The 21,124-nt window shown below is 52.8% G+C and overlaps 1 protein-coding gene and 1 pseudogene across 1 annotated transcript; both read right to left on the minus strand.

The window, feature by feature from the left end:
• Positions 1–1,687: 1,687 nt before the first annotated feature.
• Positions 1,688–21,124, minus strand: LOC125357614. The gene is given in 11 exon segments (XM_048354567.1): positions 1,688–2,439; positions 4,159–4,209; positions 4,212–4,356; positions 5,294–5,368; positions 5,968–6,013; positions 9,652–9,765; positions 12,206–12,276; positions 14,434–14,491; positions 15,924–15,976; positions 18,245–18,305; positions 20,885–21,124. Coding segments are annotated over 11 exon segments (1,524 nt in total). The 5' UTR covers positions 20,983–21,124.
• On the minus strand, positions 8,341–8,699 carry LOC125357769 (annotated as a pseudogene).

The raw sequence follows: 21,124 nt of genomic DNA on the forward strand, positions 1-21,124 counted from the left end.
CTTGCGCTGACTTGACTCCCAGGCCGTCTGATTGTCCTCCGGTGAGGGAGGGCTGGGTGCGGGCGGTCTGTCGACCCTTTCCTTTCTTGGCTTGTCCAGTTGGGGCGTGCTTCTCTGTCTCTCCCGCAAGTCGGGGGGAGGGGCTAAAAACCCTGACACCTGCCCGCTTGCCCAGTCTCCCCTCCTCCAGGGAGATCTGCCCTGCTGCCTTGTGCGCGGCCTCCATCTCCCTTGGAGGATGGGTGTGCCCACTTTCCAAGCCAGGTCAGGAAATGTGGTCAGAACAGAAGGCAGGAGAGGGGGAAGCTATTTATAGAAGGTGTTATCACAGGATTGCACCCACACAGGGTGAAGGAGCAGATTTGCCGCTCGAGGACCTCACCTTGGCCCCCAGGGCTGGACACACATCAGCTTGCCCGAGGCCAGGCAGAGGGCGGGCTGGACATCTCCATGGGGGGCAGGGGAGGCAGAGTGGGGCCCACAGCCCGGGGCTGGGGTGGGGTGGGGGAGCCCAGCACTGGCCCCAGGGCCTCCCTCCCCCCATCCTCGGCTCGGCACAGCACAGCCCCAGACACGAGGCGGCACTGGCCGGAGGAGCATCAGGAAAGCAGGTGAGCTGGGAGGCTCAGGACAGACGGAAGCTGGCTGCAGGCGAGGTGCCGGACCCCGTGGGCTCCCCGAGGCCTCGCTCGACGGACGTCACCGGAGCCGTGGGGGGAGTGAGATGTGTCCACGGACTGGGGGAGGGTGGTGTCGGGCCGCCTTCCACCCAAGCGAGGCAAGGAGATGGCACAGGGCCCCTGGTTGCCAGGACAACAGGCTGGGGTACTTGCCATGGTTACCAGGGCCTCTGGTAAAGGAGGATTCTCCCGACTCTCCCCTGAATGTCAAAGACCACCAAATGATGCTGACAACGATGCTAACGAGATGAAATCCCCAGGCCAGACAACCGGGGTTATCCAGCAAAGCAGTGTGTGTGTGTGTGTGTGTGTGCGTGCGTGCGTGCGTGCGTGCGTATGCACACACACAGTGTTAGACAGTAATCTACAATGACCTTTGTGTGCCAGCGTGGCCAGGGCGTCCCCCTGGACCACCCATCTCTATGAGGACCGTGTGTCCAGTCACCCCAGAGAGCCCCAACACGCCTGGGCAGGTGCACACGTGCACCTGTCATGTGGTCAGTGACTGGCCTGCTCGCCCTCCTGACCCCCACCCCCCCAGGCCTGGGAGAAAGGCCACCCTGCCCTCTCCCCCCAGTGAGTTCAGCTCCTGCTCTGTCCTGCCCACTTCTCTGTTCAGGATGCCAGGCGCCCAGTTCGGACCCCCATCCCCAAGGTTCTGACTGGCCAATGTGGAAACTCAAGCTGTGCCCTAGAAGACGGCTAAACACGCTCAAGTGTGCCTCGTCGTCGCGTTCTTCGTCACCTCTTTTCTAATGAACCCTCTTCTCCTTTTGAGCTTCCCAGCTTGCCTCAGTTGCCCTCTGTCTGAAAGCAACTTCTGAGATCAACAGCTGCACTTTCTAAAGACACAGAAGCCACGCCGTAGGCATGTGACATTCAACTTTAACTAAGTCCCAAGAGCCCACATACTGGACCGACGTGGTGATTCGCCGAGTTTCCCTTCTAAATCCCTGACGGTTGATGCCCACGGTCACCCTTGGCCGTTGGCGTGCTTTCCTCCAGATCTAGCATTTACTAAGCACCTCCCACATCACAGGGCTGTGCCGGGCACCGTGGCAGCTCACGGAGACCGGAGCGAAGCCCAGCAGGGTGAAGCCGGCGGTGAGGTACTGAGCGCCAGAGCACCGGCCGCGTGGGCCACGCTGGGTGGGAAGCCGGCGGTGAGGTACTGAGCGCCAGAGCACCGGCCGCGCTGGGTGGGAAGCCGCGGTGAGGTACTGAGCGCCAGAGCACCGGCCGCGCTGGGTGGGAAGCCGGCGGTGAGGTACTGAGCGCCAGAGCACTGGCCAGGCTGGGTGGGAAGCCGGTGGTGAGGTACTGAGCGCCAGAGCACCAGCCGCGCGGGCCGGGCTGGGTGGGAAGCCGGCGGTGAGGGTACTGAGCGCCAGAGCACCAGCCACACGGGCCAGGCTGGGTGGGAAGCCGGCAGTGAGGTACTGAGCGCCAGAGCACCAGCCGCGCGGGCCAGGCTGGGTGGGAAGCCGGCAGTGAGGTACTGAGCGCCAGAGCACCAGCCGCGCGGGCCGGGGTGGGTGGGAAGCCGGCGGTGAGGTACTGAGCGCCAGAGCACCGGCCAGGCTGGGTGGGAAGCCGGCGGTGAGGTACTGAGCGCCAGAGCACTGGGCCGCGCGGGCCGGGCTGGGTGGGAAGCCGGCGGTGAGGTACTGAGCGCCAGAGCACCGGCTGTGCGGGCCGGGCTGGGTGGGAAGCCGGCGGTGAGGTACTGAGCGCCAGAGCACCAGCCACACGGGCCACGCTGGGTGGGAAGCTGGCGGTGAGGTACTGAGCGCCAGAGCACCGGCTGTGCGGGCCGGGCTGGGTGGAAGCCAGCGGTGCATCTTCAAGGGTAAAACCAGCCTGTGCCACATCAAAACATAAACAGATGCTGTTTCATGTCCTGCTCCCTGAAACTAAGGATTAAGAATGTGTGACATCTGAACAGGTCTGAAATGTTAAAAGCAAGTCAGCATCAAGTCAACCCAGCACTTGACAACTCAGTCTAGAACTTTCTATCATTTGAGTCTGAAATGCTAATTCTGTGCTTTTTGCCTTAAGTAATGGAAGACTTGTCACGCACGCACGCACACACACACACACACACAATCGTAATTTCCATCACAGAAATTACAGAAAATTGCAGTATTTCTCATTGCTTGTCAAAAATTTTTGCTTAGAATGAGAAAAAAAATCTTACTGAATGCCCGTTCTGTGGGAAATGTTGCTCATCCTAGCAGCAATGCAATGAATCTGTATTCTTACAAAACTCGAGATCTGGGATCCTGTCCCGGCTCTGGCTCATGAGCTACACCTTGCAAGGAAAGAAAAGCAGCATTTCTAAGTCTGCTTCAGATTCTCTGCCTCCCCACCCAGCACCAAGAGTTGAGTTCTAGAAACATATTTTAGTGCATTGCTCACCTTGCCTTGGGCCCTGGATTAAATTCCCCACCACCCCACCTCACCCCCGAATTGGAGGTCTCAGGGACTTTCCTGCCCAGGCTGGCTTTGAACTGTGGTCCTCAGATCTCAGCCTCCTGAGTAGCTAGGATTGCAGGCACGAGCCACTGGTGCCCAGCCAATTCTTCCAGTTTTGACCCACGTTCACAACACCATGGAAGCAGACGTGGTGCCGGGCCTAGGGCCTGCCCTGCACAGTTTCTACTTGTACAAGAAATGAATGGGTATTAACCTGAAAAACTGCTTTAAAATAATATGGCTCAAAGCTGGGCACCTGCCTGGGCACCCGCCTGTCATTCCAGCTATCAGGAGGCAGAGATCTGAGATCACACCTGTCATCCCAGCCCCTCAGGAGGCTGAGATCTGAGATCACACCTGTCATCCCAGCCCCTCAGGAGGCTGAGATCTGAGGATCGTGGGTTTGAAGCCTGCCCAGGCAGGCAGGAACGTCTGTGATATAATGGACTACCAAAAAGCTGAGAGGCCAGAAGTGGAGCTGTGGCTCAAGTGACACAGTGCTAACTTTGAGTAAAAACATTCAGCAACAATGTTCCGGCCCTGGGTTCAAGCCCCTGAAAGTGTGTGTGTGTGTGAACATGTCGTCAGAGGCAATGTTAACGAATGCAGGAACAGGAAGTAACCACTGCATAGAGCACCACCCCCTCCTTCACAGGAGGCCAGGAGTGCAACCCACAAGCCGAGCTCACATGCTCCACAGGACAGATCTGTGGCTGTACATGGTGCGAGGAATGTGGCACTGGGCTACGCTGAGATGCGTGCGTGCGTGCGTGTCTATCAGCAGCCTGAGTGTGGACAGTGTGAGAGGAAAGGGCCCTGATGCAAACCCAGCTGCAGAGCCCAGAGCACACTGATCAGATGAGGATAGAAACATCGACCCACACACCGAGAGAAAACGCAAAGCACACCGTGAGAGGGCTCGAGAGTCATTTTTTTTAGAAAGCAGTGACTTGTGACTTTCTCTTCCTTTGTGAAACAGGGGATTTCAAAGTGTGGGCGTCACTGCCGGGTCCTGGCGGGGGGCGGGGGTAGAAGATGGGGCCGTCTTCACACACATCATCTCCTGAGTCGCAGCCCGCTCCGACCGCCACGTGTCCCTCTCCGCGGACGGCCGTCCCCCGGGCTCAGTGCAGTTCCGCAAGTGCAAGTCCTCCTTGGTGAAGCACAACTCTATCTGTCCAATGGTTTGCACCTGCTCCCCCTGGGAAACACACACAGACAGACCGCTAGCATTCAGTCCGTGGGCTGCCATCTCGGCTTCAGCATCAGAACTGGCTTAAAGAGGAGAAACGCAGGGGACGCAGACCTGAGACTGCGGAGCCTGGGAGAAGAGCTGGCGAGCACCGCGGGGGGGGGGGGGGGGGGGGGGGGGAGGGGCGTGCTGCTCTGGGAAGCTGCGGGCTGAGGCCCTGGCCCGGCTGCCCACCCCACCGGCCCAGCCACCCAGCCCAGCCCAGCCCAGCCCAGCCGCCCTGTGTGAAGGGGCAGGCGTCCCCTCAGCTTGCAAAGTAACTACGAAGCATCTAGAAAGATGCGTGCAGACCAGACCACACATACTGCACCTGGCCAGGTATGAGAAGAGAAAATGGCTCCTTTAGTTAAACAGTACCAACTGATAGAATCTTGTCCTTACTGGCTAAAAGAAGAAACTGCAACTTATCTATAAATTAGATAATTGTAACTAAAATAATTAAGACTAGCATCATAAACTATGGGAACTTTTAAACTCAGACATTTTTACCTAGGAACACACCTCTCCACTTCCTCCCCCTTCCCTCCCCTGACAGTACATTCTCCCTAGGGTGAACACCCAAAACCATTCCAGCACAGTATCGAAGAACAATGCCTGTACACACACACCCACATGCGTGTGTGCACACATGTATGCATGCGCTCAGGTGTGGTCACCTATACACATAGCACCTGTCTACGTGTGTATGCACACACATGCACATACTCAGACATGGTCACAGACATCTGTGCACACATAGTACATGCCTGCCCCTGCACACACATGTACACACACATGCACACATGCAACTGTCCTGGAAACTCCACAGTGAAGACGAACTGCCAAGAAACTACTCTTGTCTTCTTGATAAAGACAGAAAGATGATAAAATATGACATATATCCAACCTTTTCTGGCAGGAGGCACTGGATTTTAGGTACCACGCCATAGAATCTGGTAAGGGCATCTTTAAAATCTGAAATCTGACATGGAACAAAGGTGTGTTAGCAATGAACTTCAACAGGAAAACCTGAACAGCTCAGAGCTGAGTGTCACGGGGCTCTGTCAAGGTGGACCGAGAGGCCACACACACATTGCAATGGAATAACACCTGTGTGTGACTGCAGTTCAGTAGGGTGACAAAGAGACAATCCACTAGGGTTAGGGGTGTGGCTCAAGTGACAGAGCACCTGCCTAGCAGGCGTGAGACCCTGAGGCCAAACCTGAATATCAAAAATCCCAGACGACATTTCATGCTTTCCCGCCAAAAGATATGACTGTGCTTACTATTCTCTTATGAAAAAAAAAAAAAGCATTTCTGACGAGTACCCTAACATCGAATGCATTTTCAAACTCCTACTCCACCAGCTCTAAGAGCCCGGAGCACGCACGACCCAGCAGACTATGCATCTGTACCTATGCTTCCTCATCGCACACGCAGAGACAAAACCCATGCAACAGCTACTACAGGCGGTGCAGGGGCTGGTGTGGGGTCACTGCAAAATCAGAGTGCTGCTCATGGGAAGCAAGGACCCTGCTAGATGCCCCCAGGGACACACACAGAGGTAAAGGCAACACTTACATTATAGTAATTGATAGATGGCTTAATTCCAAATTTTAGGAGTACACTGAAAACAGAAAACAAAACAGCTGTATAATGGTCCATTTTTTCTAGACATTCTATTTTGTAGGAAAACTTAAGGTTTTTTTTCCTGGGACTTCTGGCAGTGAATCTGTCAACAAGACAGCAAACAAGCCTTTGCCCATCCCAGCATACGTGCTACCACCTCGACACTTTCTAGAACCTGGGCCCCAGCGGCGCCCCAGAGACCATGCAAGCTGCAGAAGCACCCCCAGCCCCACCCACTGGCCACACCTATGCTCAAAGGGAGCCTCCAGTTGTAGAGTCTAAGATTTAGCCTGAAAAACTCCATGTGGCCACAGGTGTTCAATGACGATATCCTCATGTCTCTTCCTAAAGCACTGCCAGGAGAAACTTCCTGATTTGATTAACGAACTTGCTAAATTCTAGAGGCAAAGATGAATCTGCTCACTCTACCATCCCACAAGGGTTCTCCGTAGCTCCATCGGCACCTTCTAGACCATTCTGGATTGTGGTCCCACATGGGAAGCAAAGCCATGGCTTGTTCTCCAGCTACTCACCTGCTGCAGTGCTTTGCTTCTGGACAGGCAGGAGCAGGTGGGAGAAAGACGTAGGTGGTGGGCAGGAGGGGACCCTGGTGTATGTGTGTGGGGGGGGGTCCTCAAAGCCCCAGGAATGCCCAGATTCCACATAAACGTATGCTCTCGGTGCCAAAAATGTGTCTAAGACTTCAACTTCTACCGATGTAAGTCACAACAATAACATCTCAGATAAACTAGGTTACATGAAGTATTAACCTAATTTTTTTGCTCCTTCCAGTGACAGAACTGGGAAATACTGCCTTCACGTCTGTGGTTGTACTCTATTCTATTGGGTGGCGTCCTCCTGGTTCAGGTGAAAGACCGTCCCCAGCAGAGGGAGCAGCACGGTGTCTTCCAGCATCAGCCGTTGACATGTGAGGACAGTCCCTCTTTAACTCCAGCTCTTTGGGCTGCCCGAGAGAATGTCCCAAGAGTGAGGTCTCACGAGGACCTACTCTCAGTAAAAATCTCGCAAGGGCAGGACACGCTCTCAGTGACGTTTCATCATGGCTTTTGGAGTGTTTGTGATCTTGAATTAGGAGGGGAGGAAGTGGTTCGAGCACATCCCTCAATCCAGATGCACTGGGAGCTGGGCACGGGACTGGTGACGAAGCTCCTAAGATACACACTAAATGATGCAGATTTTAAGAGCCGGAAGAGACTTCAAACTCTGAGGGCAACCTATCCTCTCATTTCACGTCAGGGAAACTAGGATCTAAGACATTAGACATTGTAGTTGGTGTCAGAATCAGGATTGAAGATAGGTTTAAAACCCTGTACTCTAAGCCCAGTGCCAGTGGCTCCTGTCTGTAATACTAGCTACTCGGGAGGCTGAGATCTGAAGTCTGAAGCCAGCCTGTGCAGCTCCAATAAATCACAAAACAGCCAGAAGTGGAACTGCGGCTGGCAGAATGTCGCCTTGAGCACAAAGCTCAGGGACAGTGCCCAGGCCCTGAGTTCAAGTCCCAGAACCAGTACACACACACACACACACACACACACACACACACACACACACACCCCGTCAGCTGGTAGTTTTAAACTCATTTTTAGGGTTCACTTTGAGACATTCCAGCCTCTGAAAAGGCACCCCGCCCCTCTGTCCCCACTGCTGGAGCCACTGACTCAAATCCCGGCTGTTTTGACAGAGAATGCCGTCTGCTTGAGGTGGTGAGACGCCATCGGTGCAGACGGGGCGGGGCACACGTGCACAGGAGCAATGGAGGTTTGCTGTCTTCTAGACGATGCGTCACTTTGCATGTGTTTGAAGAGCAAAGGCTCCTGGGATATTATCATCTGAAGGGGAATGCTAAAGCAGCTGTACAGTTCAAAGCAGCAATGCAAATGCTGTATAATCTGTCACTTTTTCTCCTCCTTAAAAGAATAATCAACTGGCACTTGTTTCTCCTATTTCTGGAGGCTATAATTCTGGATGAGGGATGGGCAGATCTGAGGACAACCCAGTTTCTCACAGAGGGCACTTCTTGCTATCAGCTGGCCCTGTGGTTGCCTGGGCTCTTTCTTTCTTTTTTTAATGCAGATTAGAGTTTATTCAGTATGGAGTAGAGGGGAGATGTGGCACAAATCCCAGTTTGGCACACCCAAACTAAATCAAACCTAGGATTTCTGGGGGAGAAATCTGTCGGTTACAACCATCGGCCACGTCCTTCCGCAGTGACACAGAGCGCTGCTGGAGGTCTCCTCAGGGCTAGGGGTTGGTGCCTGGATTTGGGGATCATCTCCGCAGAGGTTTCACAGCTCGGCCGTGAGTTCAGGCCCGAGACTTCATAGAGGATGCCGCTAAACCCAACAAGGTGGCCACGATCATGAAGCCCAGGGCGGCGATCCGGGTGCCCATCGTGAGCTGGGAGCAGCGGGGACTGGCCCCAAGGGAAGGAGGCCTTGGCAGAGGGCGGCCATGGGGGAGGGGGAAGGAGCAGAGGCCGTGGCAGAGGGCAGCCCCGGGGCCCAGGCACCCTATGGGGACCACTGGGTTCTCACGGGTCTTGAGGATGAACTTCTCCTCGGAGCTTTCTGTCTGGTCGTAGACAGTGGGTTTAAAGCCCGCGATGACTGGGGGCTGCGACGGTTCAAAGGGCGTCTCCGAGTCACCGGGCCCGGAGTTGCCATGCTCCGTGAGAATCTGCCTGGGGTCTTTCATGAAGGCACTAATCCCATTCACGAGAGCTCCATCCCCCTGGCCTACCAGCGCCCGTAGGCCCACCTTCTCAGCCTGGGGGCAGGGGGGGGGGGTTCAGGAGCTGCCCTAGCCAGCCTACAGATGCTGTCCTCACTCAGCCCTGTCACGATTCTAAAACACCAGGTCACTGGCTTGTCACAAGAAAGGACAATAGGGGCTGGGAAGGTGGCTTAGTGCTTGCCCAGCATGCATGAAGCCCTGGGAAAAAGCCAGAAGAGGCGCTGTGGCTCAAGTGGTAGAGTGCTAGCCTTGAGCAAAAAGAAGCCAGGGACAGCGCTCCGGCCCTGAGTTCAAGCACCAGGACTAGGGGAAAGAAACAACAACAATAAAAATTCCTAGCAGCCTTGGCACAGCCTAAGTGTGCAGTAGGAGGGGACAGGCTGGCCGCAAGGTCTGGGTACCCAGACTGAGGAAGGCTGACCACAGCCCTGGCAAGGCACGCCTCCTCACGAGACGCCAGCTCTTGAATGATGACGACATAGCCCCCCTTGCCAGAACAGAGGTGATGTCAAGGAGCAACAGGTCCACCAAGACAGCCTCCCTCCCGGAGCCTAAAGGCCCTCTCCCCCTGTGTCCAGGAGGAGGTGAAGGCTTACTGGCTTCCAATGCCTCTGGGGAAATGACCTTGTTAACAAGCAGTCGCTTGTCGGCCTTGGCTTTCCTCGGAGCCAACTCTGACAAGTCAGGCAGCTAAGTCCACACCTGCCCTGTGTGTTTACAATCTGGAAGAACTGCAAAAGTATTGGGGGGGTGGGGGGAGGAGCTGGAGTCTTTCCCAGGAATTGGACCACCACCACCCTTTCAGGGTGCCAGAGAAAATAGGCCAATGGCTGCCACTCATTCTGCCTGGGCCCCTAGGTCGATGGGGAGGAGTTCACCCACCTGTTGAGGTCCACCTGTTTGTACAGATCTAGGCTCTTCCCGAAGTACTTCTTCTCAGAGTTGAGGGCATCCACCTGGGCGGCACAGGTGCCATGCTTATCCCACTCGTGCTTCCTGCGGGATTCACAAGCGTGCTCAGACATGTCTGCCTGGCACTGCTGCCACACGCACCACCGCCTTCCCAGAAGGGAAGGGGGGAGCATTCCTTATATGCAACCTAGGCAATTACTTCCATCTCCCACGCTTAGGCTCAGACTCGCTAAACTCGTGACAGACTCCAAAGAGAACTCATCTCTACAATCACAGCTGAGAAAAAGAAAAGAACACACCATTGTTCAGCCACCCACCAAGTCGCACTGTGAGTGTGGTCTCCAGCAAGGCTGGGGCCTGGAGCAGGGCCAACCTGTCCCGTCTCCAGGAGCCCAGGAAGGGCAAAGGCCTTGGCCACCGCCATGTCCACCTCAACCGACCACCCAGCTGGCAAATCCACACTTGAGGACAGCAACCCACAAGGCAGCAAAGAACAATTTGTATTCTAAGGCATCTCGGTAACTCCTTACGTTCCTGCGCATTACAGTGTCATGCTCCTCACTTGGTTCTCACAGCTCTGCAAGAGGAAACTATCACTGCCAGTTGCGAAATGGGAAAACTGAGGTGCTGAGTGGCTGGGCTTGCTGAAGGGCACAGCCAGGGTGTCCCTCAGCTTGATCTTGATTCTAAGATCAGGGCCCTCTGAGTCCCACCCACCGCTAAACAGAATGCACACCCACCTGGAGCGTCCTGACACCTTGTCAGTTCAGAGGCAAGCTAGCCTTGTTAGCATGGAAAACAAAACACGTGTCAAGTTGGCTCAGCTTTGTCAGTGATTGGGTCGTCAAGTTGGAATTATCAGTCACACAACCATTTATAAAGCACTCGCGTGTAACTGTCTAAAACTACAATCTAAATGTGCATCACCTCACTGGTAAAATTCACCTCTTGTACCTGTTTTAAATAAATGCATTGGGTATAGGTGATATGTCACTCAGACCTAACTGAGAAAACAGAATTGGAACAAAGATCAAGACAGATGAATAGCTTTCTTAATGTAGAACAGTTTCTAGAACCCGAAGATTCTTTCAAGCTAACATAGCGAATGAAACCCAAATTATGAGTGACTTGGTATCAGCAAAACACGAATACCGGAACCAAGTCCATAGGACTACTGGAGAGAAGAATGGGAATTGTGGCTAGGTCTGGGGCACAGCGAACGAGGTAGAGCACAGGGCTTTGAGTTCAAACCCCAGTACCACCCAAATGTCAACTTTTTTTTCCTTTAATGCCAGTACTGGGACTTGAACTTAGAGCTTCATGCTCTCACTCAGCTTTTTTGTTTGTAGCTGGCACTCTACCACTTAAGCTAGGTGTGCAGTTCCAGCTTTTTACTTGGTAATAGAGATAAGAGTCTTTCAGATTTTCTGCCTTGTGGCAGGCTTCAAATCATAATCCTCAGATCTCATCTCCCGAGAAGCTAGAGTATAGGTGTGAGCCACTGGCACTCAACAATTATTTTTGAAACAAACAACAGATGTTAGAGATATAAATGTGTTAAAACTACAGTTCAAAATATTTAGCCACATGTCACTTTCAATTGGACATTTTACCAGCACACACACTCAAAAAAAACTTCCAATTGCAAATGATGTAGGACAAAATATCTGAACTACACTAATACAGAAGTACGGTCATGTAGTTACTATCCAGGGTGCTGTAGGGTGCTGCCTTCTGTGTTCAGAGAGGCCCTATCACTCCGAGAAGAGCAGGGCAGGGGCTGGGGATATGGCCTAGTGGCAAGAGTGCTTGCCTCATATATGTGAAGCCCTGGGTTCAGTTCCCCAGCACCACATATACAGAAAACAGCCAGAAGGGACGCTGTGGCTCAAGTGGCAGAGTGCTAGCCTTGAGCAAAAAGAAGCCAGGGACAGTGCTCAGTGCTCAGGCCCTGAGTCCAAGCCCCAGGACTGGCAAAAAAAAAAAAAAAGAAGAGCAGGGCAGATTTCTTGGTGTTTATCCCCAAGGCAATAAAGAGACACCTACTTCTCAAGGGCTACTCAGGCCCAAACACAATACATGATGCTAAACTGCCAAACTAAAATGACCTACACCAGGTGGCTCATGCCTGTAATCCTAGCTACTCAGGAGGCCAATCTGGAGATTGTAGTTTGAAGCCAGGCCAGGCAGGAAAGTCAGTGAGACTCTTACCTTCAATGAACCACTAAAAAGCCAGGAGTGGAACTGTGGCTCAAGGTAGAGCACTAGCCTTGAGCAAAAAAAGCCCAGGCCTTGAGTTTAAGCCCAGGACTGTCACACGCACACACACACACACACACACACACACACAGCACAACAATCGTCAGTGCATAAAAGGCTACTCACACTTCTGAGCCTAAGAAGACAGATCCAACTGCCTGTTTTCTGCACCTCCCACACAGCTTTCGTTTAAAATCTCTAAGGAAGCTCTACACACTTGTGCTTTAAATGTGTGATATGATGACTGCCAGAAACTCATACTTACCAGAACTGGCTGCGGTTAGAAGATGGATGAATTACATCAGGCCAGTACGTCTTCATGTCCCGCAAAAGATCCTGCATGCAATTAAAAACAAAAGCCTATGCAAGATCCAACTCAAAACCTGGAAGGAAAATTTAATCAATACATACAAAATTCAAGCTCTACTCATTTAGGTGAGTAAGATGATTATATGTGTATTCTGCATGAAGTGCTAGATACATGTGAAAATGAGACTTAAATGATTACACAAATTCATGTGAAAACACAAGCTCTCCTGGGTGAATGGCTAAACTGTGATACAAATATAGACAGTAAAATCCTGCTCAGTTCTGTAAGAAGAAAGGGACATGCCTGGGCAGGAAAGTCTGTGAGACTTTCATCTCCAATTAATCTCCAGAAAAGCTGGAAGTGGAGCTGTGGCTCAAGTGGTGGAGTGCTAGTCTTGAGAAAAAAATTCAGGGACAGAACTCAAGCCCTGCATTCAAGCCCCGGGTCAGGCAAGGGGGAGGGGGAGATGAGAAGGAAGGAGAGAGGGGGAGAGAAAGGGGGGGAGAGAGAGAGGGAAAGAGAGGGGGAGAGAGAGGGGGAGAGATAGATATCAAGTCATGAGAACACAGGGAGGAAACACAAGAGCGTGTTTAAGAGAAAACTACATACTATACACTCCCAACCACACTACATTTGAGAAAGGGTTGCCAGAGGGAGAAGGAAAATGTGGTCCCAGGGTTATTGGAACAGCGAAACTGCTCCACCTGACACTTGTCCCCCAGGCTTGTCAAACAAAACTCATGCATGAGCACCTCAGGAGTGGCTCCTAGTTCAACCCACAAGCTTCAGGTAGGCAGCAGAACTGGCTCCCCAACTATGACAGAGTACAACACACTGAGGGCAGACATGACTAGGGAAAACAATGCGGCACACACCGGCACACGCCTGACTGTACAGGGAAGGCTTGTTGGAGCCGGCGGCAAGTACCTCCCTGCAGCTATGCTAACCCAGCAGGCTGCAAGAACATCTAACTCCTACGTGCCCATGAGACCAGAACGTGACCAGCGCACTTAGAAGAACTTCAGCCTGCTATCCTCCCCCCTCCCAAGACGGTTCTCCCGCCGGCGCTCCAGTGCCTGGCCTCCTCGTCCCCTCTGGACACGGCCCTGCCGGCTCCCGTCACAGAAGCTGTCCACCCCGGGTCTCGTGCCCCTCACCGCCTCCCTCACCTGCCACCCCCTCCTCTGGCATCAGCCATCGGGGATGACGTACGGAGACGGTCAAACCAGGCCACTTCTGTGTGGGACCAACACCGATTACACGTTACACCACACAAGCAAACCCAGCACTGAGTTCTGAGTAAGCAGGGGCGTGGCTACCAAGACTGGCCAGTCCCTCAAGACGCAAGCCATGGATGACACCCCCCTGGCCAGTCCCTCAAGACAGAAGCCAAGTATGATACCCCCCCCCGACTCCCCACCCCACCCCGCCAAGGTTCATCACAACTTCCTCTTCTCCTGACACTACAGAGTCTACAAGGGCTTGCTGGCACACAACACGGAAAGCTGAGCCTGTGCAGGAAGGTTCCATGTCCTTTGTGAAGCAAAAGTATCTACCAAAAAAATTTAAAAAAACACTTGTGCCACTCCGGCAAATTTGTATCTTAGACCTGTGACTTAGTCCTCGGAGGCCGGAGGCCAGGCCTCAGGCATACTGGGTAAGCGCCACACCACCGGGCTGCACCCCCAGCCTGCCCCGCCTTACTCTGTAACAGGAGCCCTCGTACTGGAAGGCCTCATCGTTGGCTCCTCGCTCATAATCCCTACGTAGAAACACACACCACCCACGGCTGGAAAGGCCCATGCCAGGTGCCGGGTGCCGACTCCCTGAGCCCTAACTGTGCAGAGATGTCCACCATACGACACACCTGCCAGATACCCACGTCTGGGAGCTATGGGCTGGCTGTCAGCTCTGCACAACCCAGACAAGCTTTGCCTCTCCGAGCTCACTGCCCACAGGTAAATATGCAATGGCTCGGGCCCGGGCAGAAGAGGAGAAAAAGTCAGCTTTTATTTAATTTATGGGGTTATTCTAAATATCAATAATTGCTAAAAAGGCCACGAGGGCGCCATTAAAATGCATATACTTATGACCCTGATGTTTTAAATGTGACTTTAAAGGTATACTTATGACAAGAACTGCTGTAATTCAATACTTCTTTTGCAGTAGAAATAGAACAGTACCTTAATTTCATCCAAATTAAAGTGCCATGATCGATTACAGTCTTCCCCTTTATCAGGCCTTGAGATACAAATCAAAAATAAAAAAGATTAAAAAAAAACATTAGGTTAGGATGACTTCTACATTACATGTTAATTAAAATCTGTAGCGAACAAAAAGAGAAGTCCTGAGTATTTGTTTTCCCACACAAGCGGTTTCATAAAGAATGCATAGAGACAAACACACTGAGTTTCTTTTGAAGAGGAAAGAAATTGTGTTGAGAACGTCCTGGCCAGCTGTTCAGCAGCAGCAGCACCACAAACGGCCCAGTAGAGGGAGCTCTGAAGTCAACCCAGCCCGGGCACTGGCTGGCAGCAAAAGTGTGACCCAGCTCTGAAAGGCTGTAAACATTCAGTGAGATAATATAGCATAGCTAACAAGCTCACAAAGCCACCTGACCCACCACAGGATCAACTAGCATGACTTGGCTTCATTTTTGGTAGCAAATATGCTCTCACGGTCTTTGCTTCTGAATTTTATTCTGCTTTTCCAAGTTTGACTCTGGACACATCAACTCTCATTTCCTCAGAGCTGCTCGGCTCAGAGGTCCCCACACGGACACCGAGACGCCTCAGAGCTCCACACAGACCAGAACGCTGTGGCCTCAAGAGACCACCCGCGGCTGAAACTGCACGCTGGAGAGGTCAGAGAAGCTGTGTGGATTCTTATTCCAGCCTCAGAAACGAAGTGTCATCGAGAGCAGACACAGCCAGGACACGTGAAGGCAGCAGAGGAAGCGCGCGGAACGTGAAGAGAGAAAAAGGCACCCAGGCTGACACCTCAGAAGCCTGGGGAACCGTTACCCAGGTCCCACGCAATCTGCTTCCTGTTCACCCCATCCCCAAGAAGCACAGGCACCAAAGGAGCCATAACTCCCCTCCCATAAGAGATCCCTCCAGGCAGCAAATTAGCAGGCAGAACTCAACACCACAAGCACATGCACACAGAACTACCTAGAGAGGATGCAGACAAAATGAGGAAAACAAAGCTAGCCCCCCTACACGGGTACACACATCTCTATACACAGACAATGTGTCGTGTATGTAAATGAGATTGTTTTAAGTCTATCAAAGTAGAATTAGACAATAAAATCAGGGCTATGTTAGAAAGTCTCAAGATGTTTCTTTTTTTTTTTTTTTTTTTTGCACTGTCCCTGGCTTCTTCCCGCTCAAGGCTAGCACTCTGCCACTTGAGCCACAGCGCCGCTTCTGGCCGTTTTCTGTATATGTGGTGCTGGGGAATCGAACCTAGGGCCTCGTGTATCCGAGGCAGGCACTCTTGCAACTAGGCTATATCCCCAGCCCTCAAGATGTTTCTAAATAAAGATCATGTCTACTGAACAAACTCCTAACAAATAGTAAGTATATTATTAAGACTAGACTCAAGCTGGAACTTCCAGTCTGCTGGCTTCTCCTGACTCTTTCATGAGGCTTTATGGGCCCTAGATGCTTGCCATAGTCCATGAATCGTCCAGTAATCCAGAGAGTCTCGACAGCCGCTAACTTCCTAGGGAGAAAAGACACAAGAGAGTTCATGGTTTAAATATACTTAGCAATCCTGCTTTCTTTCATACTTTAACTAGACACTGGTACACTAATTCAACAAGGTAAATGTGGTGTCGACAACAACGTGTTCATGAGAAAACTACATCTGGGCTAGATGTTCTAGGCTTCTCTAACAGTGTTGCTGAGGGAACCACGTAACTATAAAGGCTGATGATACCAGTACAATCTAACTTGTCTCACTACTAGGTCCAAATCCATCCGGGATATAATCAGTACTGAAAACTTGAAGCCAACCAACACAAGGCAAAAATCAGTATATCCTGGGCCTCCATTAACAAAGACAAAGTCAAGAGAAAAATCTCAGCATAGCAAAACCTTTTCAGAAACCTACAAATGATTTAGTTAAGACCCACCCCCCACCCTGTGACTAAGCCAATGAAGCCCAGAAGTGAGAGCCTGGTTGACACGCATCATGCTCATCTCCTCTAGGTTTGTCTCCCCTGCATGGCCTCCTGGGGGAGGAAGCATCTTTTCAAGGCTGTCTAGGGATGACAAAGGTGACAGATGCCAGGTGAGAGCAGCCTGCTACAGAATGACTGGGCAACTGAGTGCAGGATTGGGGTGACAGGCCACCTTCTTTCAACCAGCACCCCAATTCCTTGCCTAAGGAAACCCATTTCCTTCATGTTGCACAGCCTGTAAGATCAAAGGCAGCGGAGAACGTGGGTGTCTGCTGAGCTTCCTGCCCAGGTCTCTGCGCCTGCCTTCACCAGGGGTAACTTACTCAAGAGTCAGCTGGTTTTCTTCCATTCGGTCAGCACACAGCCTCTGAGGGGCTGCAGCATGTCCTGAGGACATGTGAAGACCATGACAAGTGTGCCCCCAAACCTATCGTGCGTCCCCTAGAGACAGGAGCCCACAGGCAGTTGCTGGTGCCAGAGGACGGCAGCTTGAACATCTTCCCCATCCTTGTTTGGAATTTTTTCAACTCGTTGATGTTGTTAAAATCTCACTTCTAAAGCCTCAAAGCAAGGCAGTTGTCTGCATAGCCACAGTCCGCCAGCGGGCAGACCGACATTTCTCACACAGGCCAGGCCAAGCTGGCCTGGTCCCTGTCTGTGTAGCTCACCTGAGCCTCAGTTCTTCCTCTGCACATGGGTTCCCTGGCGGGAGCCAGGGACTTAACTATTCCTCAGCTCCCAGGATTAGGCTGGGCAATGGTGGCTCATGCCTAAAATCCTAGCTACTCGTGAGGGCTGAGATCTGAGGATCTTGGTTTGAAGTGAACCCAGGGAAGGGAAGGCGGTGAGACTTATCTCCAATTATGCACAAAAAGCAGCAAGGGGGGAGAGTGGGGGGAACAGGCGACATTGTCCAAAAAAAGTGTACTCATCACTTGACTTACGTAACTGTAACTCCTTTGTATATTGCCTTTGTAATAACAATTTTTAAAAACAATTTTTTTAAAAGCTGGAAGTGGAGCTGTGGCTCAAGTGGTAGAGCTCCAGCCTTAGGTAAAAAAGCTAAGCAACAAGTGCAAAGCCCCAAGTCCAAGCTCCAGTATGGCACATTAAAAAGTAAAAAAATAAATAGGATTAGGTGAAAATATCAAGTGAGATACCACTTTCATTTGTCAATAGAAAAATATCTGTCAGTGAAGAAAGGGGAGAGGTGGTCCTTACTGCCTGTGATATGGGTGACACAAAGGGCAGCAACCAACCAAGTGACACCATCAAGTCACCCCCTCCAGTCGGCTATGCCCCAAGTGCCAGCTACCACGCCCATCATCTCCAGTTATCAGTGACTGCCCTCCATCCCGTGGGGTTAATAGGCCTTAAGATTTAAAACTCCTGAGCCAAAATCTCAGAAACACTATTGACAAACCTAGTGGGGGCGTAAGTGATGATGAAACACTTGGGGTAACTGCAATGCATACCAGGAATGTCTTTTCAAAGTGTGAGTGAGAAGGACCAGCCAGAGCAGAGCCTGGGAGTGGGTACCCGGCTGGCACTGCTCCACCAGGCAGAGCCTCAGCCAAGGCACAGCAGGAGGAGAGGTGGGCAAGGCAAGGCCGGGCCGTGGACAGAGAGAGGCCGCTCTCGAGTGCGATGTCATCAGCGCCACAGAGAGCAAGGCAGGGGGCAGGCAACTCCTTCCCCTTCCCGGGAGACATTTCCATAAGACACTCAGCACGGAGAAAGGAGACAATCAGGCCTGCTGTGCCTCCCCAGGCTTCACTGGAACCCAGGCCAGGCGGGACAGAACTCACCTTGCACACCGTGGGAGGCCAATGCTGAGTCAAAATGAGCTTTCTCCACTCGTGGTGGCCGCTGTTAAAGGACAAAAGCATGTTTTCAGGACTGTTGTAAAGTATAAGACTGAATTTCTTTAAAGAATAAAATTATCCCGGCACCAATGGCTCACGCTTGTAACCCTAGTTACCCAGGAGACCAAGACCTAAAGATCCAGGTTTAAAGCCAGCCCGTGAATAAAAAGTCGATCAGACTTTTGTCTTCACTTAATCAGCAAAAAGCTGGAACTGAAGGTGTAGATCAGGTGACGGAGCACCAGCCTTGAGTGAGAACACAACGCCTGAGTCCAAAAAAGAAAAAACGTAGCTGATCCACCCACTGGACAATGGGTACCGCGGGAAGAACTTGGTTTCCACCAGGAACAAAGTCCCACTTCCTAGAGGGACCTCTCGAGAGGAGAGGACGGACACTGGATCGTGAAAAGGTGGCACAGGTAGGAAAGATATACAAGTAGATAAGGAGGCGCGGCCAGGAAGAGCCCTGCGGAAGGCACCTAAGCCACACACGTACCGATCTCTTAAGGATGCTGCTCAACAATTGAGGGATGCAGACTCCTGCCCCCTTGATTATATTTGTGAGCCCACAAGGCCCTGAGAACTGGGCCCTGGTAATCCACACAGCAACAAAACATGATGAACATGCTCGCCTAAGGCTGCTGGGACCATCACTCTCAGCCTTCAGATCAGCAACGGGCTGCTCTGCAGGGCTAGTGACCTGTGTTACTTCAGAGGCTACGGCACAGCCGGGGCACTGGGCCTTGTTACCCGTTCTCCCTAGAACATGATACATGCCCTGGGTCATGCCACCGTGTTACCTGAACACAGCTCCTCTGCAGGAGGCCTCCTGTGGTTTGGATGTATCCTCCCCTAGGGTTTACTTGCAGGGCTCTGCCCAGTGGCAGATGAGAAACAGTAAGCTCTTTAAGAGGTGGGGCTAGCGGAGGCCTTTGTTAACTGGGGCATGCCCTTAGGAAGGATTCAATGTTTTGCCGGTGACTTGGCTAGCTCTCCAGAGGACAGTTTTTACAAGACAGTCTTTCCCAATCTCTCTGGCTTCCTGTCTGGCACTGTGACTTCTCTGTGACATGTCCCTGCGGTGGTATCACGAGGTCCTCAGCAGAGTGGAGCTATGGTGGCACCATGCCTGAGGACCTCCAGAACTGGGAGCTAAATGAACCCCTTCTTTTCCTAAGCATCTAGCTTCGGGCACGTCACTACAGTAACAACAACAACAAAAGGCAAATGCAAAGGCACTTAACCACATTCACACTAACACACAAACGCATCTAAGTACAAAGCACAGCTGGCAAAAATACCATGTAAATGGACAAAGTCAGCAGGCCAGGTGACAGTTAACTCAGAATACACTAAACTTTAGAGGTGATGATTCAGAGTAAACTAGATCATGCTGCATGTTAGCTTCAGGAAATAACTGCATACTGTTAAGTTTAGATTTAACAGTTAAGAAGTTGAGTCCTGGTGCCACGGCTCTACCTGTTATCTCAGCTCCTTAGAAGGTGAATATCAGGAGGATTGTGGTGAGGCCAGCAGAGGAAAAAAGATAGTGAGAACCCATCTCCACAAAAAAGCTGGGCCCGGTGGCTGCTCACCCCAGCTCCACAGGTGGCGTCAATACACCTGAGGTCCAGGGAAATGTATCCTCTGGACCTTACCTGAAGAACAACTAAAGCAAAAAGGGATGAAGCTATGACTCAAATAGAAAAGCTGCTGCTTAGCAGGTACAAAGCCCTCAGCTCGAACCTAAGTCCCACTAAAAATAAGCAAAACAACCAAACTTCAGTCCCACTAAAAAATAAACAAAACAAGCACCAAAAGAAGCTTTGAGAACTCAAGTATAAATCAGAACCCAAGAAAACAAGCTCTCCCTATAAAAAAAGAATAAAAAAGGAACTGCACCGTGAGAACTGGGCTGGGACAGCGAGGCCTGGGGGTCAACTCTGTGCCTGGCCAAACAGGACAACTACTGCATGGGCTTCAGGGATTGCTAGGGGGTGGGAGACGGGCGGACGGACGGACAGACACACACACACACACACACACACACACACACACACTCACACACACAACCTAAGTCTTCAGCCCCCATTCTGCGCTTGCTACTCTCCAGGAAAGGGTCCTGGGTCCTGTAACCCACGCTGCCCGGCGGGGACTGCAGCCCTCAGGGCGCCCCGGGCAGGGCCCTGGGGGGGCACCCGTGGCCCACCGCCCCGGCCCCTCCCACCCCGTCCCCAGAGGCAGGGTCTCACCTCAGGGAAAGGAAAAGCAAAAGTCGATAGACAGATGCGGCGGCTCTGCACAGTTCCGCGTCCGCGACACCCACGGACGCGGCGACCCCGCAGCGCGCCCCGCGCCCCCACCCCCCCCGCGCCTCCCTCCGCGGCCCACCCCGGCCCGAGGGGAAGGGCCAGGCCCGACGCCCCGGGCACCGCGGCCGGCGGGAAGGCCGCCGCCACCCCGGGCTCTCCGGCCCGGGACGCCAGACCGGACCGGAGGAAGAACGGCGTCCTGCAGCCCGCGCTCCCGGCCCGGCCCGCGCCCCCCTCCGCCCCACCCCGGCCCGGCCCGGCCCGCGCTCACCCCCACAACGGGCCCGCGCCACACAGGCAGCACAGCGCCAGCCCCCAGCCCAGCGCCGGGCCCCAGCCCCGGAGCGCGCCGCGCGGCGGGGACGCCATCGCCACCCCCGGGCTCCGAGGACACCGCTCTCCCGGCTCGCTGCGGGCTCCAACAGCTGCCCGGCCCACCACGGACCCGGGCGTCCGCGTCCGCCGACCGAGGCCGCGTCCAGCTCCCTCCACCACTTCCGCGCGCTCGGCT

The sequence above is a fragment of the Perognathus longimembris genome, chromosome 9, assembly GCF_023159225.1.
Source record: "Perognathus longimembris pacificus isolate PPM17 chromosome 9, ASM2315922v1, whole genome shotgun sequence".
Lineage (NCBI taxonomy): Eukaryota > Metazoa > Chordata > Mammalia > Rodentia > Heteromyidae > Perognathus > Perognathus longimembris.